Source organism: Zootoca vivipara, chromosome 3 (assembly GCF_963506605.1).
Source record: "Zootoca vivipara chromosome 3, rZooViv1.1, whole genome shotgun sequence".
NCBI lineage: Eukaryota > Metazoa > Chordata > Lepidosauria > Squamata > Lacertidae > Zootoca > Zootoca vivipara.
Window position 1 is genome coordinate 86,949,558 of NC_083278.1, and position 20,017 is coordinate 86,969,574.

At 42.6% G+C, this 20,017-nt stretch overlaps 2 protein-coding genes across 2 annotated transcripts; one reads left to right on the forward strand and one right to left on the reverse strand.

The window, feature by feature from the left end:
* Positions 1-2,773: 2,773 nt before the first annotated feature.
* SPDYA (speedy/RINGO cell cycle regulator family member A) lies at positions 2,774-9,545 on the forward strand. Its single transcript, XM_035111497.2, has 6 exons — positions 2,774-3,244; positions 4,290-4,348; positions 5,387-5,472; positions 5,961-6,132; positions 7,884-8,190; positions 9,457-9,545. The coding sequence occupies exons 1-6, from the start codon at positions 3,016-3,018 to the stop codon at positions 9,543-9,545; spliced, it is 942 nt and encodes a 313-aa protein (XP_034967388.1). The 5' UTR covers positions 2,774-3,015.
* On the reverse strand, positions 9,503-18,363 carry TRMT61B (tRNA methyltransferase 61B). Its single transcript, XM_035111496.2, has 7 exons — positions 17,339-18,363; positions 15,385-15,487; positions 13,345-13,535; positions 12,484-12,575; positions 10,673-10,899; positions 9,986-10,054; positions 9,503-9,843 (listed from the first exon to the last, which is right to left on the reverse strand). Exons 1-7 carry the CDS (start codon positions 18,104-18,106, stop codon positions 9,776-9,778), a joined length of 1,518 nt encoding a protein of 505 aa, XP_034967387.1. The 5' UTR covers positions 18,107-18,363; the 3' UTR covers positions 9,503-9,775.
* Between the last annotated feature and the right edge of the window lie 1,654 nt (positions 18,364-20,017).

Consider the following 20,017-nt stretch of genomic DNA (forward strand, 5'->3'; position numbering starts at 1 on the left):
TAGTTTAAATAAATAAATAATAAAAAATATAAATTGTCCAGTAGCACCTTAGAGACCAACTAAGTTTGTTCTGGGTATAAGCTTTTGTGTGCATGCGTATCTGAAGAAGTGTGTGCATGCACACGAAAGCTTATACCCAGAACAAACTTAGTTGGTCTCTAAGGTGCTATTGGACAATTTTTTTAAAAAAATTATTTACAGTATTGTCAAGTAACAGGTCTGCAGGTGACTTACAATGAAGAACATATACATAAATACCTTATAAAACAGAGTAGAATGAATGCTGCTGGGCTAATGACATTGTAGTTCTTGGAATTCTATTCTTAATGTTATAGTTACAGTGTTTTAGGGTTATTGCTGATTACTGTTGTATACATTCTAAGTATATATGCTGGAAGCCATCTTGAGAGGGGATGACCTGAAAGGTAGCCTGTAAATACTTCAAGTAAAAAACAACAGCACATTTATTACATATCAGTAGGATGGATCTACTGTATGTGATTTCCAAACTTCCTCACTCACATGTCTCCAAAAGGGAAGCTTTTGAAAGTCTTAGCAACAAGGCTCACTTCCCCCTGATTGGCTGGTGCCTTTTCTCCCTCTGGCCTAGCGCTTTTAGGGCATCCTTTGCTTTACCAGAGCGGATTGTTCAGTCCCTTGCGTTTTAATTGGCCAAGGCTTCTTGGGCCTGCGTCCTGATTGGATGTAGTGGGGGTGGCTCCTTGCCCTGGGCGATGCTGAGATCCCTTCTTACAGCAAATGAAAATGTCAGTCTGAGGAGATTTTTTGATTTGTGGCGAGAGGTTGTGATCCGGCCCGTTTTCTTTCCCCATGCAGGTTGCATATAACCTGAGGTAACTGTTGCGCTTTCCTGGTAGCTCATGTTTCCGGGTGCTACTAGCCACAAACCCTAGTTCAGTCTTTGGCTCATGGATTTTCATGAAGGGAAACGAAAGGCCTGGGCTGATCTTGTCAATCCTTTGTCTATGACAAATCTGGATACTGTAGTTCTCTTGGGAATGCCACAATTATAATGCTTCTTTTCAGGGAGCAACAGGCCGCTCTTAAGTACTTTCTGTCCCTTCACAGCATTGCTGCCTCCGTCAACCCCGCAGGAGCAGCTGCAAGGTGACAGGGATAATCTTTTATTTATAACAGCAGATAGGGCTTCTCCTCCAAACAAGCACAAGATACAAGTAGTTTCTTGTAGAGGAAATTCTGCAGTACTGTAATGCTGCTTTATAAATGGCACTGATATCCTTCGGCCAGAGGGGGAGAGCTGTGTCTAGCTCCACCCTCTGGGCCAAAGGATCCTGCTCCTGGGGGGGGGAGCAAAACATATGTACCCTCAAAAAAGGAGGGCATTGCATCCACAGAAGTACTTATAGACACTGAAGGATACAAGGTAACACATTTGATATGTCCTTTATATGAAAGGATGTTTGTGGGTGGTTTTGCTTTTTAAAAAAAAAAACAGAAAATGTGACCGCTATCACTATCCTCACAGCTCCTGGCAGCCATTTTAAATATAATCATAATAATATGTGTTTGCAGGTGGCTTACATAACATGGCTTTTCCCCGACTCTCTCTCTCTCTTTTATTCCTCCCACCCCCACCCCCGCTGAAAGGTCCAAAAGGTCGAATGGAGCTGGTTCATATAAAATGGTAATGCAAATCTTGCCATATTCCCACTTCCACTCCCACAGTTCTCTGTTGGAGCACCATTAAGGGATGTTGTGCAGAAAGGGTGGAGATCTCCCTGTGAGGATTTTTATCTCCATGTGAGGCTCCGTTTATGCTGTTGACAGACACCTGTGCCTACACCACTTCATTGTTTCTATGCTTCCCAAACATTTGTTTTTGGAGGGGAAGAGGGCAACCAAGTTTTGTACTTTTCAGATAGAGGGGTGTGGTTTTTTTCCAGGGAGGAGGCAATGGTGGGGGGAAAAAACAATAATGAGTTTCCCTGATAATCCCCAGCACTGGAAACTAGTACAAGGAGTGGGACATACAGACCCCTGCTGCACACTGGCAAGGAATGTCCAGCTCCATCACACGAAATGGTATGTGAATGGGAAAAGGTTATATTTGGGCAGGAACACCTCAGTTGAGTCAGGCAAGCTGAAATTCCTCCCCTTTTGCTAGTCCTTAGGAATCTAAGGGGGAAGTGTGCAAGGTGGGGGACGACGGACGACCCACAGGAGTAATAGATTCAAACGCTATGGTTCATGTTTACCAGCTTTGCATGTCGTGAAACTGCTTTCAGGAGTCACTGTTATGTGACGTTTTTGCAGTGTGCGAATAACCAATTTAATCATTTTTCAAATGTGAATATTTAGATTCTATCCAATAAACATGGGCATTCGTTTTCACCCAATTTAAATAGACTACCCTGGTAACTCTGCCCAGGAACAGTCAGACCTTGCTCTGATCTGTCGGTCAGGGCCACTCCATTTTTATTTGCTGTGTAGGTTTGCGAAAGGGGCTGGGGCAAAGTAGAGTGAAGCAGAAAGGAGAAACGCCATAAAGAAGAGAAGGCAAATTGCCAAGTGCACAGGTTCCTGTATTCCCATACTTAACCTCACAAACTGTCATGGGTGCTGGTTGTAAGAAAATAATACTTTAAAGACATTCCCCCTATAGGTAGAAAAGGGAAGCTTGTGACGTCAAAAGGGGTGCAAGGCCTGGCTGTAAGAATGAAATACCGTAGTACCATTTACACTATCTTAGGGTTGCCATATTTCAGAAAGTAAAATTTCTGACACCCGCAAAGTTGCTGATAGCAAGTGCTTGGAAAAGTGGGGCTAATGCCTGTACAGTACTATTACATAGTATAACTTGCAGGAAGTAATATCAAAATTAATGGGAAAGAATATAAAAATCTATTAAATAAAATTTCTCATAATACCAAAAGTAAAACTGGATAAGAGAGATTAATGCCTTTCTCATGCATTATCAATTCAGCTAATACTGTAATTAATTTTTTATTTTAACAGGTAACTTCATCTAGAAAAATGAAACATAATCAGAGCTGCTGTCAGACACCTCCCAGTGTCACTGTTCGTATAAAATCAAGTGCATCCAGATCATATCAACAAAAAAAAGCTCTTATTCTTAAACGACCAAAGTTTCAAGATAGCCAGGAGACCTATGGGGGAAACAATAATAATAAGTCAAAACGGCCAAAAGGTTCACGTCTTGTAATTCAGCGTCAGGAAATGACAGCTTTCTTTAAGCTATTTGGTAGGTTCCTTTATAAATCATTTTGAAAAATGCACCAAGTATATGTGTGTAGAACAGGCTTCCTCAACCTCGGCCCTCCAAATGTTTTGAGACTACAATTCCCATCATCCCTGACCACTGGTCCTGCTAGCTAGGGATCATGGGAGTTGTAGGCCAAAAACATCTGGAGGGCCAAGGTTGAGGAAGTCTGGTGTAGAACTTCACATTCAAAAGCAGTTTTGTCCAAAATGCTTTTTTGTGAGATGGACTAGTCATTTCGTCATGACTAATCTGAAATTAGCCTATAACCTACAAGCGGTATATGGGAGCTTAAAACTGTATCTCACTGAGTCATACTCAAGGCTGACTTCACTACATCATGAAGGGCATCATGAGATACTGGCATGCATAATGTACTATAAACCAGACTATTGGGTAGTATCCAGTACTGATTGCCTACAGATGTCTTTGTAGATGGAAGAAAAAGTCAGTGTAATGATGAGGGAGAGAATTTTTGGCACACACTTGTACCCCTTGCTCTGCAGAATGACCCCCTTCTAAATCTGCTCCAGAATGTTGGGGCACCCTTCAGAGAACATTTAGGGGGAGTCTAGGGCACAGCAGGGGAGGGTGAGAATGGAGATAGTGCTTCTATTGAATCTGTTAATTTAATATGCCTCCAGATGGGGTCTTAATATTGTAGTAACACAGATGAGTCATTGCATTAAAAAAAAACTTACTGGATTCCCCCCAGAAAAGTACAGTAAATGTAGACTAAAGGTGTGGGACAGGGAATATGTGCTGACATGTTGCTACGATGTAAAAAAATTGCATGCATGAGGATTACCCATCACACAATAAACTCCCATCTGAAAGCAGCCTGGTCAGAATAACCTCTGCGCTCAAATGTTCTTGCAAGTAATTCTCTAGGTGAGAAACAGTTCTGCTTCCATTTGCCTGGAAGGGGAAGAGCAAATTATTTTAATTTGTTAAAAGGATTGTCTTGAGTTAATGCTTCTTGAGCTTTGCAAATAATTGTATATGTCACAGCTGGCTTATTTTACAGATGATGACTTAATTCAAGATTTCTTGTGGATGGATTGTTGCTGTAAAATTTCAGACAAGGTAAAACTGGGTGTTGTCTTGAAAGTCTGTGAAACTTTAAGGGTGAGAAAATGGAGGATTTTGTTTCAATTACAGGCCCACGCATTTGGGGTTGTATTCAGTCTTGTGCTCAGCAGATCATTCCCTCAGCATAATTTCTTCCTGTGCAATGGAATGGCCTCCCTCTCTCCTCCCTTCACATGCTCTCTAATTTGTTCTGGGAGTTCCTCCAATCCTCCAGAGACCAGAGCAGATTTGTGGATGGCATAGGGCACATGCAGAAGAGAAGGGGGAATCATTGAATACTACCCATTGTGGCCCTCTGAACTGTACATATCTTACAAATGCAAATATAAGTCCCTGTTTTTCCAGTCTGAGGCAGCCAAAATTAGAAGCTCTGGAGGCTGGGTTCCAGTTCACATATAATATGCAGGCTGTCCTTTGAAACATTTGTTTCAGATTAAACTCATGTTCCATTTATCTTAATACCTATGTTGATGTTTTAAACAACATGATTCGCTTAAAGCTCTTTTGATTAAATAAAATTGTTTACTAGGAAGTTCCCAATGAATTCAGTGGAACCAGCTTCCTAGATGAGCAAGGCATTTTTAAAAACTCTGCTTGCAAAAATGTTTGATCACACTTAATCTGCTGAGACTGTGAACTTCATGAATCTCTGCTGTTTTTCTGGTCAGATATATGGAATACAAGATGTACTAGAAAATGTTTTTGGAGGTATGACCTATTTCCCCCTTGTTAAGAAATAGGTCTTTGTTAAGAAGCCATTCACAGACCTTGGCTCCCCATTCTGCCTCTTTGGCAGAGGATACAACTACCAGTATATATTTTCTACTAGTTGTTATGCTCACAATCCCACTTTCACTGCACATTAATATATTGCAGCTAAAATATGAGGACCATACTGTTAATGCCAGATTCAATTAATGAAAATGAAGTATATGCTTTTCCCTATTGATGAAAATATTTTTTAGGGAAATGTTTAGTCATTTTAAGAAATAATAATAATAGCCAGAAATTGATATTTACCTTTTCCAACAGTACCTTTTGGCAATGACTTTTGTTTATTTCAAGCGGGCTGGCTACAGTATAAATGAACACACCAGGCTAAATTTCTTTGTAGCTCTGTAAGTATTTTTCAAATATTATGATTACAATTAAAATGTGTTAGAGTTTTCTTAAGTGTTTATTATTTGAGATAACAGTGAAGTTAGAAATAAACCTTGCTGCACCATCTATTTTATTTAGGATGGGGTCTTGAAGGCTTATAGCATGTTGGAGATTAATATACAGGTGCCAAGACGTTAAATTACCCGTTGAACCTAGTTTATTAGTTGTTAAACTGTCATTGATTTCTGCAGAAGACTTTGACTCCCAAAGCATCCTCCTTATTTGAAAAGTCGCCCCCCCCCCAATAAAGGCTGCTGAAGGAGAAAAGCCCACCACAGCACAAAGCCTTCTTAAGAATCATTTGGTAACATTTGTCCAAACTAAATTACTTTCAGCACTTTGGAATGTATATAAATTCCAAAGAAAAGGAGGAGGGAGAAGACTTAGCAGTATATATATGAGATCAAAACCATATTTAAGTGAGTCATAGTCCTCATCATTGTAGGTACCTGGCAAATACAGTTGAAGAAGATGATGAAGAGTCAAAATATGAGATATTCCCATGGGCTTTAGGGAAATCCTGGAGAAAGCTTTTCCCCGATTTCTTAATTCGAAGGGATGAACTCTGGAGCAAGATGGATTATAGGGCTATTGTAAGCAGACGCTGCTGTGAGGAGGTAAGGCGGGTATATTTTATATGCATCAAGAAAGAGCAAATGAATTTTAATAGGCAGATTCTGTTTTGTAACAAGCCTCTTTCTGTTTCTTCACCAAGCTATATAAAGGAACTGTTTGCAAATATTATCCACCCAGTTATAATGAGTGGCTCAATTTAACTGCTGTTTGATACTTTGCTTTCAAAACATTCCAACAAATTATTTACCTTCAACAAAGGGGGTTCCCTTATCAGAAATCATGACATTAGAAATTATTGGAAAATATGAAACCATTCAGAGAGAATGTTTACACTGGTAAATTAAACAGAAAAAATACATTAAAATTGACCAAGTCTGTAGTTGTATTCACACTTATTTGGGAATAAGCACCTTTAGAATCAGCGAACTTACTTTTGGCTAACTATGCAAAGTGCAATAAAGCAGTTATTAAACAGCATACTTTGCTTTTATTACTAATGTGAATTGAGGATATAGTCAGACCATTAGTGAGGAAATGCTAATGCTGTTTTTCTTCCCGAAAAAGACCTTTATGGTACCATACAGCCAGCTTTCCCATTAATGGATTACCATCAAACTCAGGTGAAAAGGGTTGCTACTTAGTAGAATACTGTAATCAGGATTGTGGATAAAAAAATTGGTTTGGGGCAGGGCAATGGTAAACCCATTTACAAAAAAAATCTCCCTGATTTTTACTCAGTAAAATGGGAGAAAATTAAAATATAACCATAGAATGGAGAGGTTCATAGTACCAATGGAGGTAATTGCAATGCATCAGATCCCCTACAAAGAAAAGTAACTATATTTGGGGTTCTCTGTGAATTTCCCAGAGATACCTAGCTGGCCAGTGTGGGAAACAGGATGCTAGACCAAATAGGCCTTTGATCAACAGCCCTGTTCTTTTGCCTGTCTGCTTTACCCATCATAAAACTAATTTCACCACTAAGAAATTGGCCTAGTACAGATACAATGGAAAACTGTAGTTTGTTCTTAGAATAATGGGTCTTGGATTCACATGCCCCCCCCAACCTCTTTATATGTGAAGAGATTCAAATTTACTGGTTTTAAACCCGTGTTTCACAAGTTTGGACGAAAAATTAAAAGAAGTTTAAATGAACAAGGGATAGAAGCTTTAAATCTTCTTCCTTCATGCATAAACCCGAAGCCATAGGCTTAGAAGCTTTACTATCTCAAATGAGATTTTCTGTTACAGAATAGTTCACTGGTTTTTGGGATGTAAAGTTGTACAGTAGTCTGCTTTCCCCACAATTCAAGACAGGAGCTGTGTTTCATTTTCATAGAAGTTCAATGGTGAACCAAATGTGCATGTAAAAATACTAATGTATTAGTATTATCTATCAAGTGTTACATTACTGTATTTATCAAGTCACATATTGTTTATACATGTATTAAAATAGATAATAAAAATTTGAAAAAAGAAACATCTTTAATTATGTGTAACTTATTAAATCTTTTGTGTACCTGAATAGCTGTATTAGTAACTGAAAAAATGTGTTTTTGTTCAAAGCTAGGCCTAATTAACATTCCCAGAAGTGGGAAAGTGGTTTCTTCAGGATCTTAAAAAGTAGTCCAATAAATAACAGCTCATTCCTGTTCCCTGCTCTGTAACTGTTTCACTAGCAATTAAGAAAGCAAACAACACCGACTAATGATCCTTTGTGTTTTTTATGCATTATTTGCTTGTTTGTTCTGATAACAGCTCCATTTCAGTTTTTTGGTTTTTTTAAACATAGGTAATGGCTATAGCTTCGACACATTATATATGGCAGCGGGAGCGTTCTATTCATCATAGTGGAGCTACAAGAAACAATAGCAGAGATGGAGTACAGTTTCCTCGAGGACCTAATGCCACACCTACAGACTGTTTGCTTTGTGGGAAAAAGACAAGATATATACGGCTGGGATTATCCTCCTCTTCCTCCAATGGCACACTGGAAATGATGGAACAACATATACCTCAGGGATTGCAGGACTCTCTTCCAGCTGATAAAATACCTGAGCCATCTCTGCACTGTTATTCACAAGGTAAGGTATGGTATGGTAAATGCTGAAGTAATTTTTTTATGCTACCTTCACAGCCCAACCCTAGCTACCGGTATGTCACTCAGAAGTCAGTACCCTTGATTTAACTTGCTTAGGTATACTCGATATTCTCAGCAATGTCATTGCTATTGGTGTATAGGTTGAATCTACATCCTTTAAGCCTCGTAGGTGGGTCATAGTTACTTACAGCCTCCTTGAAGGAGAAAAACCATTGTCTTAGTGTGTGTATAAATCACAATTCTGGGCAGAAGCTTTTGCTCACACCTGCATCCTTTGGTGCTGGTGTTCGCATTCCAGCTTTTTCCTGGATGGAGGCTTCTCTCTGTCCCTGGTCCTTATGATTCTTCTATCTCTCCTTCTCAGTCATTTATAGAATGCTTCTTTTCCCTTCTAAATTGTGAATTTGGTTAATGATAGCTTTTTGTAAAATGAACTAGAAGAAAAATCTAAGCCTAGCTACTTTATAGCCCCTTCTCAAAGCCACTCAACTCAGTTTTCCAGCAAATTACATCAAATATGAGCCGAGTTTTGTAAGTTCAATTAAAAGCGAAACTGATTCTCCTACAAACGGTAGTGCTGGGAATGTGAAAAGAAATGTGAAAAGCATGTTTTTTTCTGGATATACTTTTTTTAAAATAAAAAAAATGATGAACACTGTCCCTGGAACCTAACTGCATGGTAAGATATGTAGTACATGGAGTAATCAAGCAGTGTCTATCAAAAGTGATCAACTTTTTGCTTTAAAGCGATCCCCTCTAGTAAGACAGCAATTTTACACTCCTCTTCATTGACTTCTTGGTGACTCCTTTAATTCAGATTTATGTTTATAGTGCTAAACAAATGTAGGGTGACACCTTCTGTTGTTAGTATAAAAGCACTGCTGTAAGAGGATCCTGATTTGTCAGTTCTTTATGTACAAATGATGGGATGAACTCAGCAGTTGGCAATGAAGTAGCATCTGTCACTCATAGTGAGTATGTGGGGCAATACAGCAGAGTTACTAAGTAAGGATTCAACTACCCAGCTGTAGGGAAGAACAACAGATGGCTCCTGAAAAAGCATAGCATTTCATTGGCAAGCCATTTTACAACCTTTTCTTTGTTTATAGATGGAGAACAGATATTTTTCATCCTACATTAATTATCCATTGCTCCTATAAGTGTAACCCATCCTATAGAACACAATAAGCATGTCACATTACCTGGGACAAACTGCAGTGTAATCCCCATATTCAATTTGAATTTCTTCCTTAATTTTTCATAGATTGCAAACATCTATCCAACAAAGGAAGAAAAAGTAGCTGCACATGTCAAGATAAAGCCATGGCCTGGTTTACTGGAAATGAAGAATAAAAAAAACCACATTTCAGCCAACAACTTTAGAAATTATCAGGAAGCACAATTAATTGTCTGAAGGAAATACATCTCACAATATATGTTTTATTCTTTTAAGTTTTATATTTCACTGAAACTTTTAGTATCAAAAATATTGTCAACATAAATCAAAGTTGTGGATTCCTAAATTGCATAAACAACAATGATATAATTTACAATTTTAATCCTGGTGAAGTGCAATCTTCAAATTAGCATATACCATTCCAAGTAGTATTTGGATATGCCGGGTTAAATTTCCGCAGCTTGACAAGAAACGCTAGTTTGGAAGGAAAATAAAACATCAGCATTAGTCATACAACACATAAGTAGTCTGAAAGCATAAGTATTTATTCATTAATTCCATTTTAATAGTAGTAATAAATGTATATCGTATAAAATATTTGCCAAGCCATTCTCACCTGTGTGCCCCACTTGCCAAGGGTAAGGTCTAGCAATATATGGTGGTTTTGTCTCATCAGATACGAGACCTGTTAAAATAAAATTTAGAAAACTGTTCCGCAACACTCTTAATTCTAATTTCTGCTTTAAATAATTCTACCTCAGGACATTCTTTTCCACGTTGAACCCATATGTTGTTTCTCTCCCTCCCACTTCTGGAAAACCCCTTCTCGCTTTCTTTTCTCTAGATAGATCTTTGCTCTCTCATATGTCCTCATTCCTCAAAGACAATAGTGGTAAAGGGACTAGAAAGGTAGGCTAGAAATCTCTATGGAAAATATTCAGTTGTGCCCGTTCACGAGTGAAACAGATTTCTACTCTCCTCCCTTCTGCAGCCCCCCAGATATGCTCCAGAGATCTGGGTGATTCCCTGGAGCAGATTTGGGGGGCCCATATAGGCTGCAGGACAGAGGAGAGGAAGGGAAATTTCACTTGCTCAACACTAAATATCACCATCATGAAGAAGAATCCAATACCAGGCCCTTATGGACAAAAGTACAGTAGCAGATTGCGTGCCCAGCAACAGTCTGCTAGTGGTCAGCTCAGGCTGCATTTTACATGAAGGTTCACATCTCGACACAGCATGTGGGACTGCAACATTCTCGTGACTGCCACAAAACAAGATCTAAATAGAACTTGTTCCATACCATCATCTTCTTTGTTCTGTTCAGCAGGAATCTCCTCATTTTCATCATGGCAAGGTGATTCATTGTTCATGTTCTGCTTGGAGTTAATATTGTGGAAAATGCCACCAATTTTCCATGAAGCTGGGAGGACTATCCAATCTCTGTGTGTCACCTCAACTATCCTTTCACAAAAAAGGTTTATCTTGCTGGTCCGGATGGCTTCCACCAGATCAATAACCTGGGTGATACTCGTAGAAGAATTCAAATAATATTTATTGCCAGTGAATAAATCTACAGACATGCATATAATAATAATAATATTAATAATAATAATAATTTATTATTTATACCCCGCCCATCTGGCTGGGTTTCCCCAGCCACTCTGGGCGGCTTCCAACAGAAAAATGAAATAAAATAATCTATTAAACATTAAAAGCCTCCCTAAACAGGGCTGCCTTCAGATGTCTTCTAAAAATCTGGTAGCTGTTTTTCTCTTTGACATCTGATGGGAGGGCGTTCCACAGGGCGGGCGCCACTACCGAGAAGGCCCTCTGCCTGGTTCCCTGCAACTTGGCTTCTCGCAACAAGGGAACCGCCAGAAGGCCCTTGGTGTCTGGGCAGAACGATGGGGGTGGAGACGCTCCTTCAGGTATACTGGACCGAGGCCATTTAGGGCTTTAAAGGTCAGCACCAACACTTTGAACTGTGCTCGGAAACGTACTGGGAGCTAATGTAGATCTTTCAAGACCGGTGTTATATGGTCTCGGCGGCCGCTCCCAGTCACCAGTCTTGCTGCCGCATTCTGGATTAGTTGTAGTTTTCGGGTCACCTTCAAAGGTAGCCCCACGTAGAGCTCATTGCAGTAGTCCAAGTGGGAGATAACTAGAGCATGCACCACTCTGGCGAGACAGTCTGCAGGCAGGTAGGGTCTCAGCCTGCATACCAGATGGAGCTGATAGACAGCTGGCCCTGGACACGGAGTTGACCTGTGCCTCCATGGACAGCTGTGAGTCCAGAATGACTCCCAGGCTGCGCACCTGGTCCTTCAGGGGCACAGTTACCCCATTCAGGCCCAGGGAGTTTGTACTGTAAACCTATCCTATGCCTATTTACTCAGAGGTTAGTCCTACTTCCAAGTAAGTGTGCACAGGACTGCAGTATTTCACTTGGTTAAAGAGCCATATTTAAATTTTTACTAAACTAGCTCTCTTGCCTGAACTACAAAAAGCAACGAGACTATAAAACATGACAGCCATCAGTTATCACTTATTAGGAGCTAGGAAACACTGATGATGTAACTGACTAGCCCCGATGCTATCTAAACATTAATATTTTGCCTTTCCCCTTCAGCTTAGAAGCACACAAGGCAGCATATCAAAAGTCTATTACAATAACATTTATACTAAAACCAGATCAGATGCAATGATCTCAGTCAAAACAACTTTAAGAAAGAGCCTTAGATCTGTATTTTCCCTTCTTGGGTGCCCAGCTTAGAGGAATATATTGCAGTTTGTTAAGTCATAGTTTCCCCAGTTTGGATGCCACAGGATGCTGTTTTAATAAACTACATTCTTTTCATTGAAGCTTGATATGCAAAGGGGGGTAGGAAAAGGAGGGAGGACGAGGAGGAAGGTTCAGTCTCAGTCCACTATAAATAACAGTATATTGGACCAAGATAATTGTGTCAGTCAGTTATTACAGTGTTTTGGAAATCTGCAGGTAGGATAAATGTACTTTATAATAATCTTTAAGACCATTTATAAATAAACTGCATGAAGCTATCACTCAATGTAGCAGAAAGGAGCATGTAAATAGGCAGGATCAATACTTACTTTGCAAGGTATACTGCACAAACGCCCCCCATTTTAAGATTTGGAATAACCACAGATAAAACGTTCTCGGGCTCAAGCATATCCAAAGCTATCTATGGAAGAAACATACATTTTTAAAAAACTTTAAAGGAGAATATAAAGGATGTGTTTTCTGTGCAAATCTATGAGAATATTAGAATATTAATTTGGATAAATTATATTAAAAGATGAAAAGAAAGTGATCAAGGTAATGGAAAAGTCATGGTGAGTTGCAATAATACAAAACAGCATCACCATTAATACTAACAGTAACAATAGTATTATTTTTATTTGCCTTCCAGCAAACACTGAAATCTCAATATATTTTCTCTGTACTCACTAGAAGTAACTGCCCTCCCACCACCACCACCAAAAAACACAGCTAAAAACTGAAGCAGAAATGATCAGGATTTCAATAAAAAAACCCCACAAGTTTCTTTCTAATGGAGAACTATGGGCAGCACAGAAGGCTCGTTGTACTCACTGTTTCAAAGAATGAATTAGGTTGGAGAACAGAACTTACTCTGTTTTTAAAAACTTTAAAGGAGAATATAAAAGATGTGTTTTATGTGCAAATCTATGAGGATATTAGACCAGCAGTAACACCACTGCTGAATAAAGTTTGAATCTAGTGTAACTTTATACTAACTTAAACCGGCTTCCTTTACATCAGCTTTTTGCTCCCTAAATATACCACTACTAAGTACTTGCTGTCTAGCTTTGAAAAAAGATCAATCCATTTTTCTCATCTCTCTCTTTTCTCAGGGGGAGATGTGATGTGATAATTCCAGAAACAGGGTGCCCGTTTTGTTTCTTGATTGTTGTTTTTTTAAAGATACTTACTGCATCAAATGTTATATTTTTCAAAGCCTCAGCTGCTGTTAAAATGTCTTCATTAATGAAATCCACATTATCTGGCCACTCTAAAGGATGACTTATTTTCCATGCATCACACCACCTCTTAAAATTCTTTTTCGCCACTCTGTAATGGTCTTTCCGGACTTCATAACTTACAACACGTCCTTGTGGCCCAGCTGAAAACAAATAAAATAGAACCAAAATTAGTTACTGCTCTCTTCATTTCTGCAGTTGAATAAATGACACAGGAAATGAAACACTAGCCTACCAGATATGATAACTTATTTCCTAATATTACCACCACTCAGAGCATAATGGCTAACAGGGCTATAAGCTTACATGGCAGTAGGGCATTATTATTATTATTTATTAACATTTCTATACTGCCTTTGATCCAAGGATCACAGCGCAGTTTACAATATAAAATTGCAATACTATTATGGCACTCACCTCCTAGAGTCATTGCTTATCCCCCACTGGCTGTTTTCAGGAGCTACCAAATTTTAAGCTGTAGCATACAGCATTGCAATGTGCTTTAGCGGAAGGGCCATAGCTCAGTGGTGGAGCATCTGCTTTGCACGCAGAAGTTCCTGGATTCTATCCCTGGCATCTCCAGTTAGGGCTGAGAAACACTCCTGCCTGAAACTCGCAAGGCCTGCTGCCAATCAGTGCAGACAATACTGAGCTTATATGGCCCAAGGGTCTGACTTGGTATAAGGCAAATTCCTATACACCTGCCGAGAAGGAAGAGACTTGTGGCGGCAGCAAGTAACAGAGTGGGACAGAGGCAGCAGTTTGTGGAAGAATGACTCGTGGTTTCAGTTGTTTCTACACAAATACACAGAGGATGGGAAACAAGCAAGAAGAAGTTGAGCTCTTAATACAGGATGGCAAATATGACCTAATAGACATTACTGTGGATATCTGCTATAGGTCTCCAAGCCAGACTGAGGAATTGGATGTCTTCACCTGAAAGGAAAGCAGTGCTCAACCTGGCGATAACAGAATAAACAATGCAAGGAAGGAACTGCAGTTCAAGATAGGAGATTGTATTGGTCACAGAAGTATGTCTGCACATTTATGCAATTACTTTGTAATAACAGTTAGGTATAGTTACCAGAGTGCTGGTCCTGGCCTGGAACAGGAAGGCCCATGATTAAATCTACAAGCAGCTGTGATGCTGACTGGGCAACCTAAGGCTAGTCTAAAGTTATTCCTGGTGCCCATTGTGAGCGGAATAGTGTTTGTATGAGGTATGTTTTTTACATTGCAATGTCGAAGCAAAATTCCAAGTATGCTTGGTACTTGGCCAATAAATTATTCCTTATGTTTTTGGATTACAACTCCCATCAGCCCCAATCAGCATGGTCAGTGATGACCGGGACTTGCAGTCCAACAACATCAGGAAGGTAGCACATTGACTCCCTTGAGCTAATCACTCACTTAGTCCAATGCACTTTCCTGAGTTTTTGTGGTTTTAAAAAATGGCATAGCCCCATGTTTGAGACCTCCAGGTATAGGGCAGTATATAAATTCAATTAATAATAATAATGTACAGCACCTTGCATTTCTTAGTGAAAGGCAGGATGTAATTTTAAAGGAGGGGACGGTACACCAAGACTTGATTCTCACATTTAGTCTCCAGTGTTAGAATCAGCTCAAGGTGCCCAAAGAGGCTCTGTGATGAAATGAGAGTTCTGCCATTTTCTGGAAAGCAGCTAAAGTTCCCAGCACATAGGATTGAATTTGAATAAATTAGAGTAATTCAGGGCATGATAATGACAAGAGGGAGGGACAATGATAGAGCACATTTTGCATACAGAAGGTTTGAGTTTAAACCCTAAGCATACCAATTAAAAGCGACATACTGTATAGCATAAGATGAGGAACCCTGGAAAGCCACTGCCAGTCAGAGTAAGCAATATTGGGCTAGGCAGGCAAGCAATCTGACCCGATACAAGACAGGTTCCTGTGTTCTTAAAATGTGTGGGAGAGCTAAGATTCTGTCAACAGACAATATTTTACCTGCTCGTGATAGAAATAGACTCATACCACCAGACCCAGAACCCGCTTCCAGCACTGTGTCGCCTTGACTGACGTCCATTAGCAGCAGCATTGCATTAATATCCTACATGTTAAAAGAGGAAAGAACATACATGTTTAGCTCCGCCCTTGTGCTCTATAGCAAATTTGTGCTTTGTAAGCAAATTTATAACTGCTGGCTACGACTTCTGGGGAAATAAGAATACAGTGGTGCGTCTCTAGACGAATGCCCTGCTAGACGAAAATTCCGCTTAACGAAAGGATTTTCTGATCGGAGGTTGCCTCGCTATACGACGAGATTTTCTATGGCCACTGCTTCGTCCTGCGAAGCGTGGCCATAAAAACCTCTGATCAGAAAATCAGGGCATTCATCTAGCGAAAGGGGAACCAGCTACAGCAAGGGAAGAAGGCAAAGGAAGCTCAGCTGAGAGGCGCTGACAGCTGTCACCGCCTCTCAGCTGATCTCCCTTTGCCTTCTTTCCCTGCTGCAGCTGGTTCCCCTTTGTGTTCCGCCGGCACTGAACGCAACTTCGGAGGTCTCCGAAGTTGCATTCAGTGCCGGGGGAGGCAGGCAAGACGCGGCGGCGGGGGAACGTCCCCCCGCCGCCGCGTCTTGCCGCGCACAGCCGGCATGGAGCGTGGTTTCAGAAACCTCCGAAGCCGCGCTCCATGTCGGGGGAGGCAGGCAAGGCCACCGTGTCTTGCCGCGCACAGCCGGCATGGAGTGCGGTTTCGGACACCTCTGAAGCCGCACTCCATGTCGGGGGAGGCAGGCCCCTACGATCCCCACTGTGTGACAGGCAGGATGGGGGGGGGACGCAAGAAAAATTCTGCGTTCCCCCCACATCCCATCCGACACACAGCGGGGATCGTAGGGGCTTCTCAAGCGCCCTACGATACCCGCTGTGTGACAAGCGGGATGCGGGGGAAACACAGGATTTTTCCTGCGTCCCCCCCCACATCCCGTCCGACACACAGTGGGGATCGTAGGGGCTTGAGAAGCCCCTACGATCCCCGCTGTGTGACAGGCGGGATTCCCCGCTGTGTCGGGCTTGCCCGGGCGCTTCAGCTTGGGGAAGCAGGCAGGGAGATGGCAACAGCCCGGGAAGCTGCGGGCTGTTGCCATCTCCCTGCCTGCTTCCCTGAGCCGTAGCGCATCGGGGGACAGAGCCGAAGATCGGCGGGCGCCGTTTGCTGGGGTTGACAAGCCCCGCAAGCAGCGCCTGCTGATCTTCGTGTGACAGGCAGTGGGGAAGGCAGGCAGGCAGGGGAGCAAGCGCCTGCCTGCCTGCCTTCCCTGCCGCCAGTCCCCCGGAGCCCATAGGAACGCATTGATTAAGTTTCAATGCATTCCTATGGAAAACCGGGACTCGCTAGACGAAAATTTCGTTTCACGAATTGACCCGTGGAACGAATTAATTTCGTCTAGCGAGGCACCACTGTACTATTTAGCACTTATATACCATTTTACAGTGTTCAAATTGTTTCACTTATATATCTTAGTAAACCTTTCAAACAGTGGGGCTATTAGGTAATTTTAGATTCTGAACCTAATGGCGGTGGTGACTTAAGATAGGAAATCTCTAGATTTACTGCCCCAAAACCAGGGGAGGGCAATCAGTGCTTCGGGTTTCTCTCTCTCTCACTGGCCTTTGTTCTGGGACCTGCCATCTGACCTGAAACCCCATTCATCACTTAGATTTTGCAACTACAGTACTGTACTGTACTAGTAACCTTAATTCCGGGAGCCATCGGAGAAAAGTGGTGCAAGCCATCATCAGGTTCCCCCTTAGGCGCCTCCATCGCCATTGCTGGATCAACCCGGCTGTCCCTGGAATTACAACTCCCGCCATCCCTGCCCATTGGCCACGTTGACTGAGGTTGATGGGAGCGGGAGTCCAACGACAGCTTGGGGGCGGCGGCAAAGCTCTCCCACCTTGGGATACGAGATGGTGGGTCCTCTCTCCATCAGCAACACAAACTCTTCCAGCGAAGGCCTCCGAATCAGAAACGTGTGGCCCGTGGACGTCCGGAACATCTGCCCGGGGAGCTTGCCCACGATGTCGGCGTACTTCACCGCCCCCCAGGTGCTCGTCAGCACTCCGGCGGCGGCGAGTTTACACAGTTTCTTGAACTCTGTGTCGCGCCTCCGGCGGCACTCCACTAGGAACAGATCCCCGACCTGGAAGGGCGCGTTTTTGGAAGGCGCGTCCCGGAGCTCCTCGGAGGGAGAGTCCCGATCCCGCTGGGGTTCCTCCTGGGGAAGGACATCGGCGAAAGGAGGGGAGGAGGATTCCTCCGCAACGTGCGGGGAAAGGTGCTCCCCGTGCACCAGCTGGCTCAGCCTCTCCGAGGGAGAGAGCGACCTATGCCACGCGCGCCTCCGAGCGGCCGCCGGCCGCGGAGCCACAGCAGAACCGGCCGGCGGTCCCTCGGGCTCGTCCCGTCCATCCTTGTCCCCAGCGGAGGTAGAAAGCGCTCTGCGGCTCGAGCCTAGGGAGCCGTTCCCCGCGCGCAACAGCGGCGCCCCTTGCAGCTCCCTCGGGTGGGCGCTACAGGTCTCTGGAGCGACACCCTGGAAGCCCAGCGTGTCCCTCGAGGGCGGCCGCGGCTGCTGCCGTCTCGCCTTGCCCGCGAGAGCAGCCCGACTCTCCCAGCTCAAAGCGCGCAGCTCCAGCAGGCTCCCGAGGCGCCAGCACCTCATCGTCACTTTTATAAACGGCTGCCTCTTCCTGGGCAAGGTGCCCCGCGGACCCTCTCCTCCTCTAGTTCTCTCCGACGGCCACCGCAGGGTTTGCAGCGCCCGGGCCGGACGGCGGCTTGTATCGCTACGCACCGCGGGGCATGAGCCACCGTGGATCCTGCGGACGTCGGTGAAAGTGCGGATGGATGGCTTCAAGTAGGAGACTTGCAGGCATCCGGACAGAACCGCTCAAGGAGGTGTCAAAGGGAAGGGGAAAGCAAACGGAACTCCGCGCGGCTCCCACCTCCGGTTCTGATTAGACTCCTAGAGGGGCGGGGCCAGAGAGCGGAAACGCGTATTGTGAAACGAAGCAGGCTGGGTTACAGTAAATAATTGTGCCCCCCCCCCCTTTAAAAAGAAAAACTCAAGAGGCGCACTACTGGGTTTCTGTGATAGGGAAGGCTGTACCTGTTCTTCTTTTTAAATGGAGAAAACAGTGCTAGCAACCCCCCGCAGCAAACAGAAGCCTGTAAATGGCACTCTTGCAGTCTTCCAAATCGAGGCAGCTCGAGCGGCCACAGGTTCAGCAGGCTCATTCCTGCATCTTCGTTGATTTCTGCCTTTCGTAGGCATTTAAACAAAGCTGCTGTATCAGGAAAACAAAAAGTCATGGTCGTCTGGCTTCTTTTGTACTTGCTCATTTATTGAATGTATACCCCAGCCCAGCTTCCTCTCCAAGAAATTGAAGAGAGCCTTTAAACCCGCCCGCTGTGTTCATAAGTGCACATATTTTAATTATTCAGTTTGGATATTACTCTTTATATTTTTATACCCCTCATGCCCCGTAAATGGAGGATTTTATCTGCTGCAAATGGAAGCGGACGTTTTACTATAGGTCAATGAGACTGTAGTCCCTTAGGGGAGAGGGAGCGCAAGCGTGACGTCTATGCCGTGCGCCGATCTAGCGCCACATGGCTGCCCACATGTCTCCCAGCGTCTGCAGCCTTCAGCGTTCCTGTGGATGCTCAGAATACCTACTTATTAGGTGTAGCATGATAGAATTATAAATTTCTAATGAATGGGGCGGGGAGTCTGTACGGTTGTCATCTGAGCAAAGAAGCTTTGCTTAATTAAATGCACAAGTGTCAATCGAGTACGTAATCATTTACGGCAGCGAGCCTATGCACACTTATTTGGACACTTATCCGGATCAGTGAGACTTCGGAGTTAATGTCTGGATTGCACTGTAAATCTCGATCAACTGACATACAGCTAAATCAATACTTCTAAAGGGGAAAGAGCAGTTCAAAGAGACAACTAGGAGTGTCGTTACTGAGATGGTGCAATGCTTGCAATATTTTTGAGATGGTGCAATGCTTGCAGATTATTGAATTAAAATACATTAAAAGTAAAAAAAAAGTTTTTCGGTCAACTACATACTCCAGCTCAAAAATCAATGGGGATAATATTTTATATGGGGAGCAACATTTTCTGTGTTTTGTTTCTTTTTTGTTCTTCTAAATAATTAACTTTTTTTAGTGGTATGGTGTACCAATCTATTCTTAATAATGGGAGAGTTAATTGAGTGGAGGATAGGAGTCAGAAACAGGCAGCAGCCAAGTGGAGACAACCTTCCTTCATCTGACATGAGTCCCGCAGTTTGAGTCCTTCAACATAGCTTACTGGCCATACAGCAGCTGCTCCTTTTGTTGTCCCACATTGAGGTAATACAAAATTACCTCATACAAAATATGATACAAAATATAATACAAAAGCCACATGAAACACTGTAAAAGAGTTGGTTTAGATAAACTGGAGCATTCAGAGCAAATATAAGTGGAGAATACACCTCTGAGATGAAAAATGTGTAAAATTAAATGCAAAACGGGCTTTAGCAAGGCTTTAAAAAGCACAGATAAGAGCAAATCACAA

Excerpts from the sequence above, each read along its gene's own strand:
- TRMT61B (XM_035111496.2), bottom strand. The coding sequence starts at position 18,106 with ATGAGGTGCTGGCGCCTCGGGAGCCTGCTGGAGCTGCGCGCTTTGAGC. Across the intron at positions 10,900-12,483 it reads TGTGCAGTATACCTTGCAAA|TATCACCCAGGTTATTGATC; the intron begins GTAAGTATTGAT and ends TTCTTCTACGAG. Across the intron at positions 9,844-9,985 it reads TTGGCAAGTGGGGCACACAG|CGTTTCTTGTCAAGCTGCGG; the intron begins GTGAGAATGGCT and ends CTTCCAAACTAG.
- SPDYA (XM_035111497.2), top strand. The coding sequence starts at position 3,016 with ATGAAACATAATCAGAGCTGCTGTCAGACACCTCCCAGTGTCACTGTT. Across the intron at positions 3,245-4,289 it reads AGCTTTCTTTAAGCTATTTG|ATGATGACTTAATTCAAGAT; the intron begins GTAGGTTCCTTT and ends CTTATTTTACAG. Across the intron at positions 5,473-5,960 it reads CTAAATTTCTTTGTAGCTCT|GTACCTGGCAAATACAGTTG; the intron begins GTAAGTATTTTT and ends TCATCATTGTAG.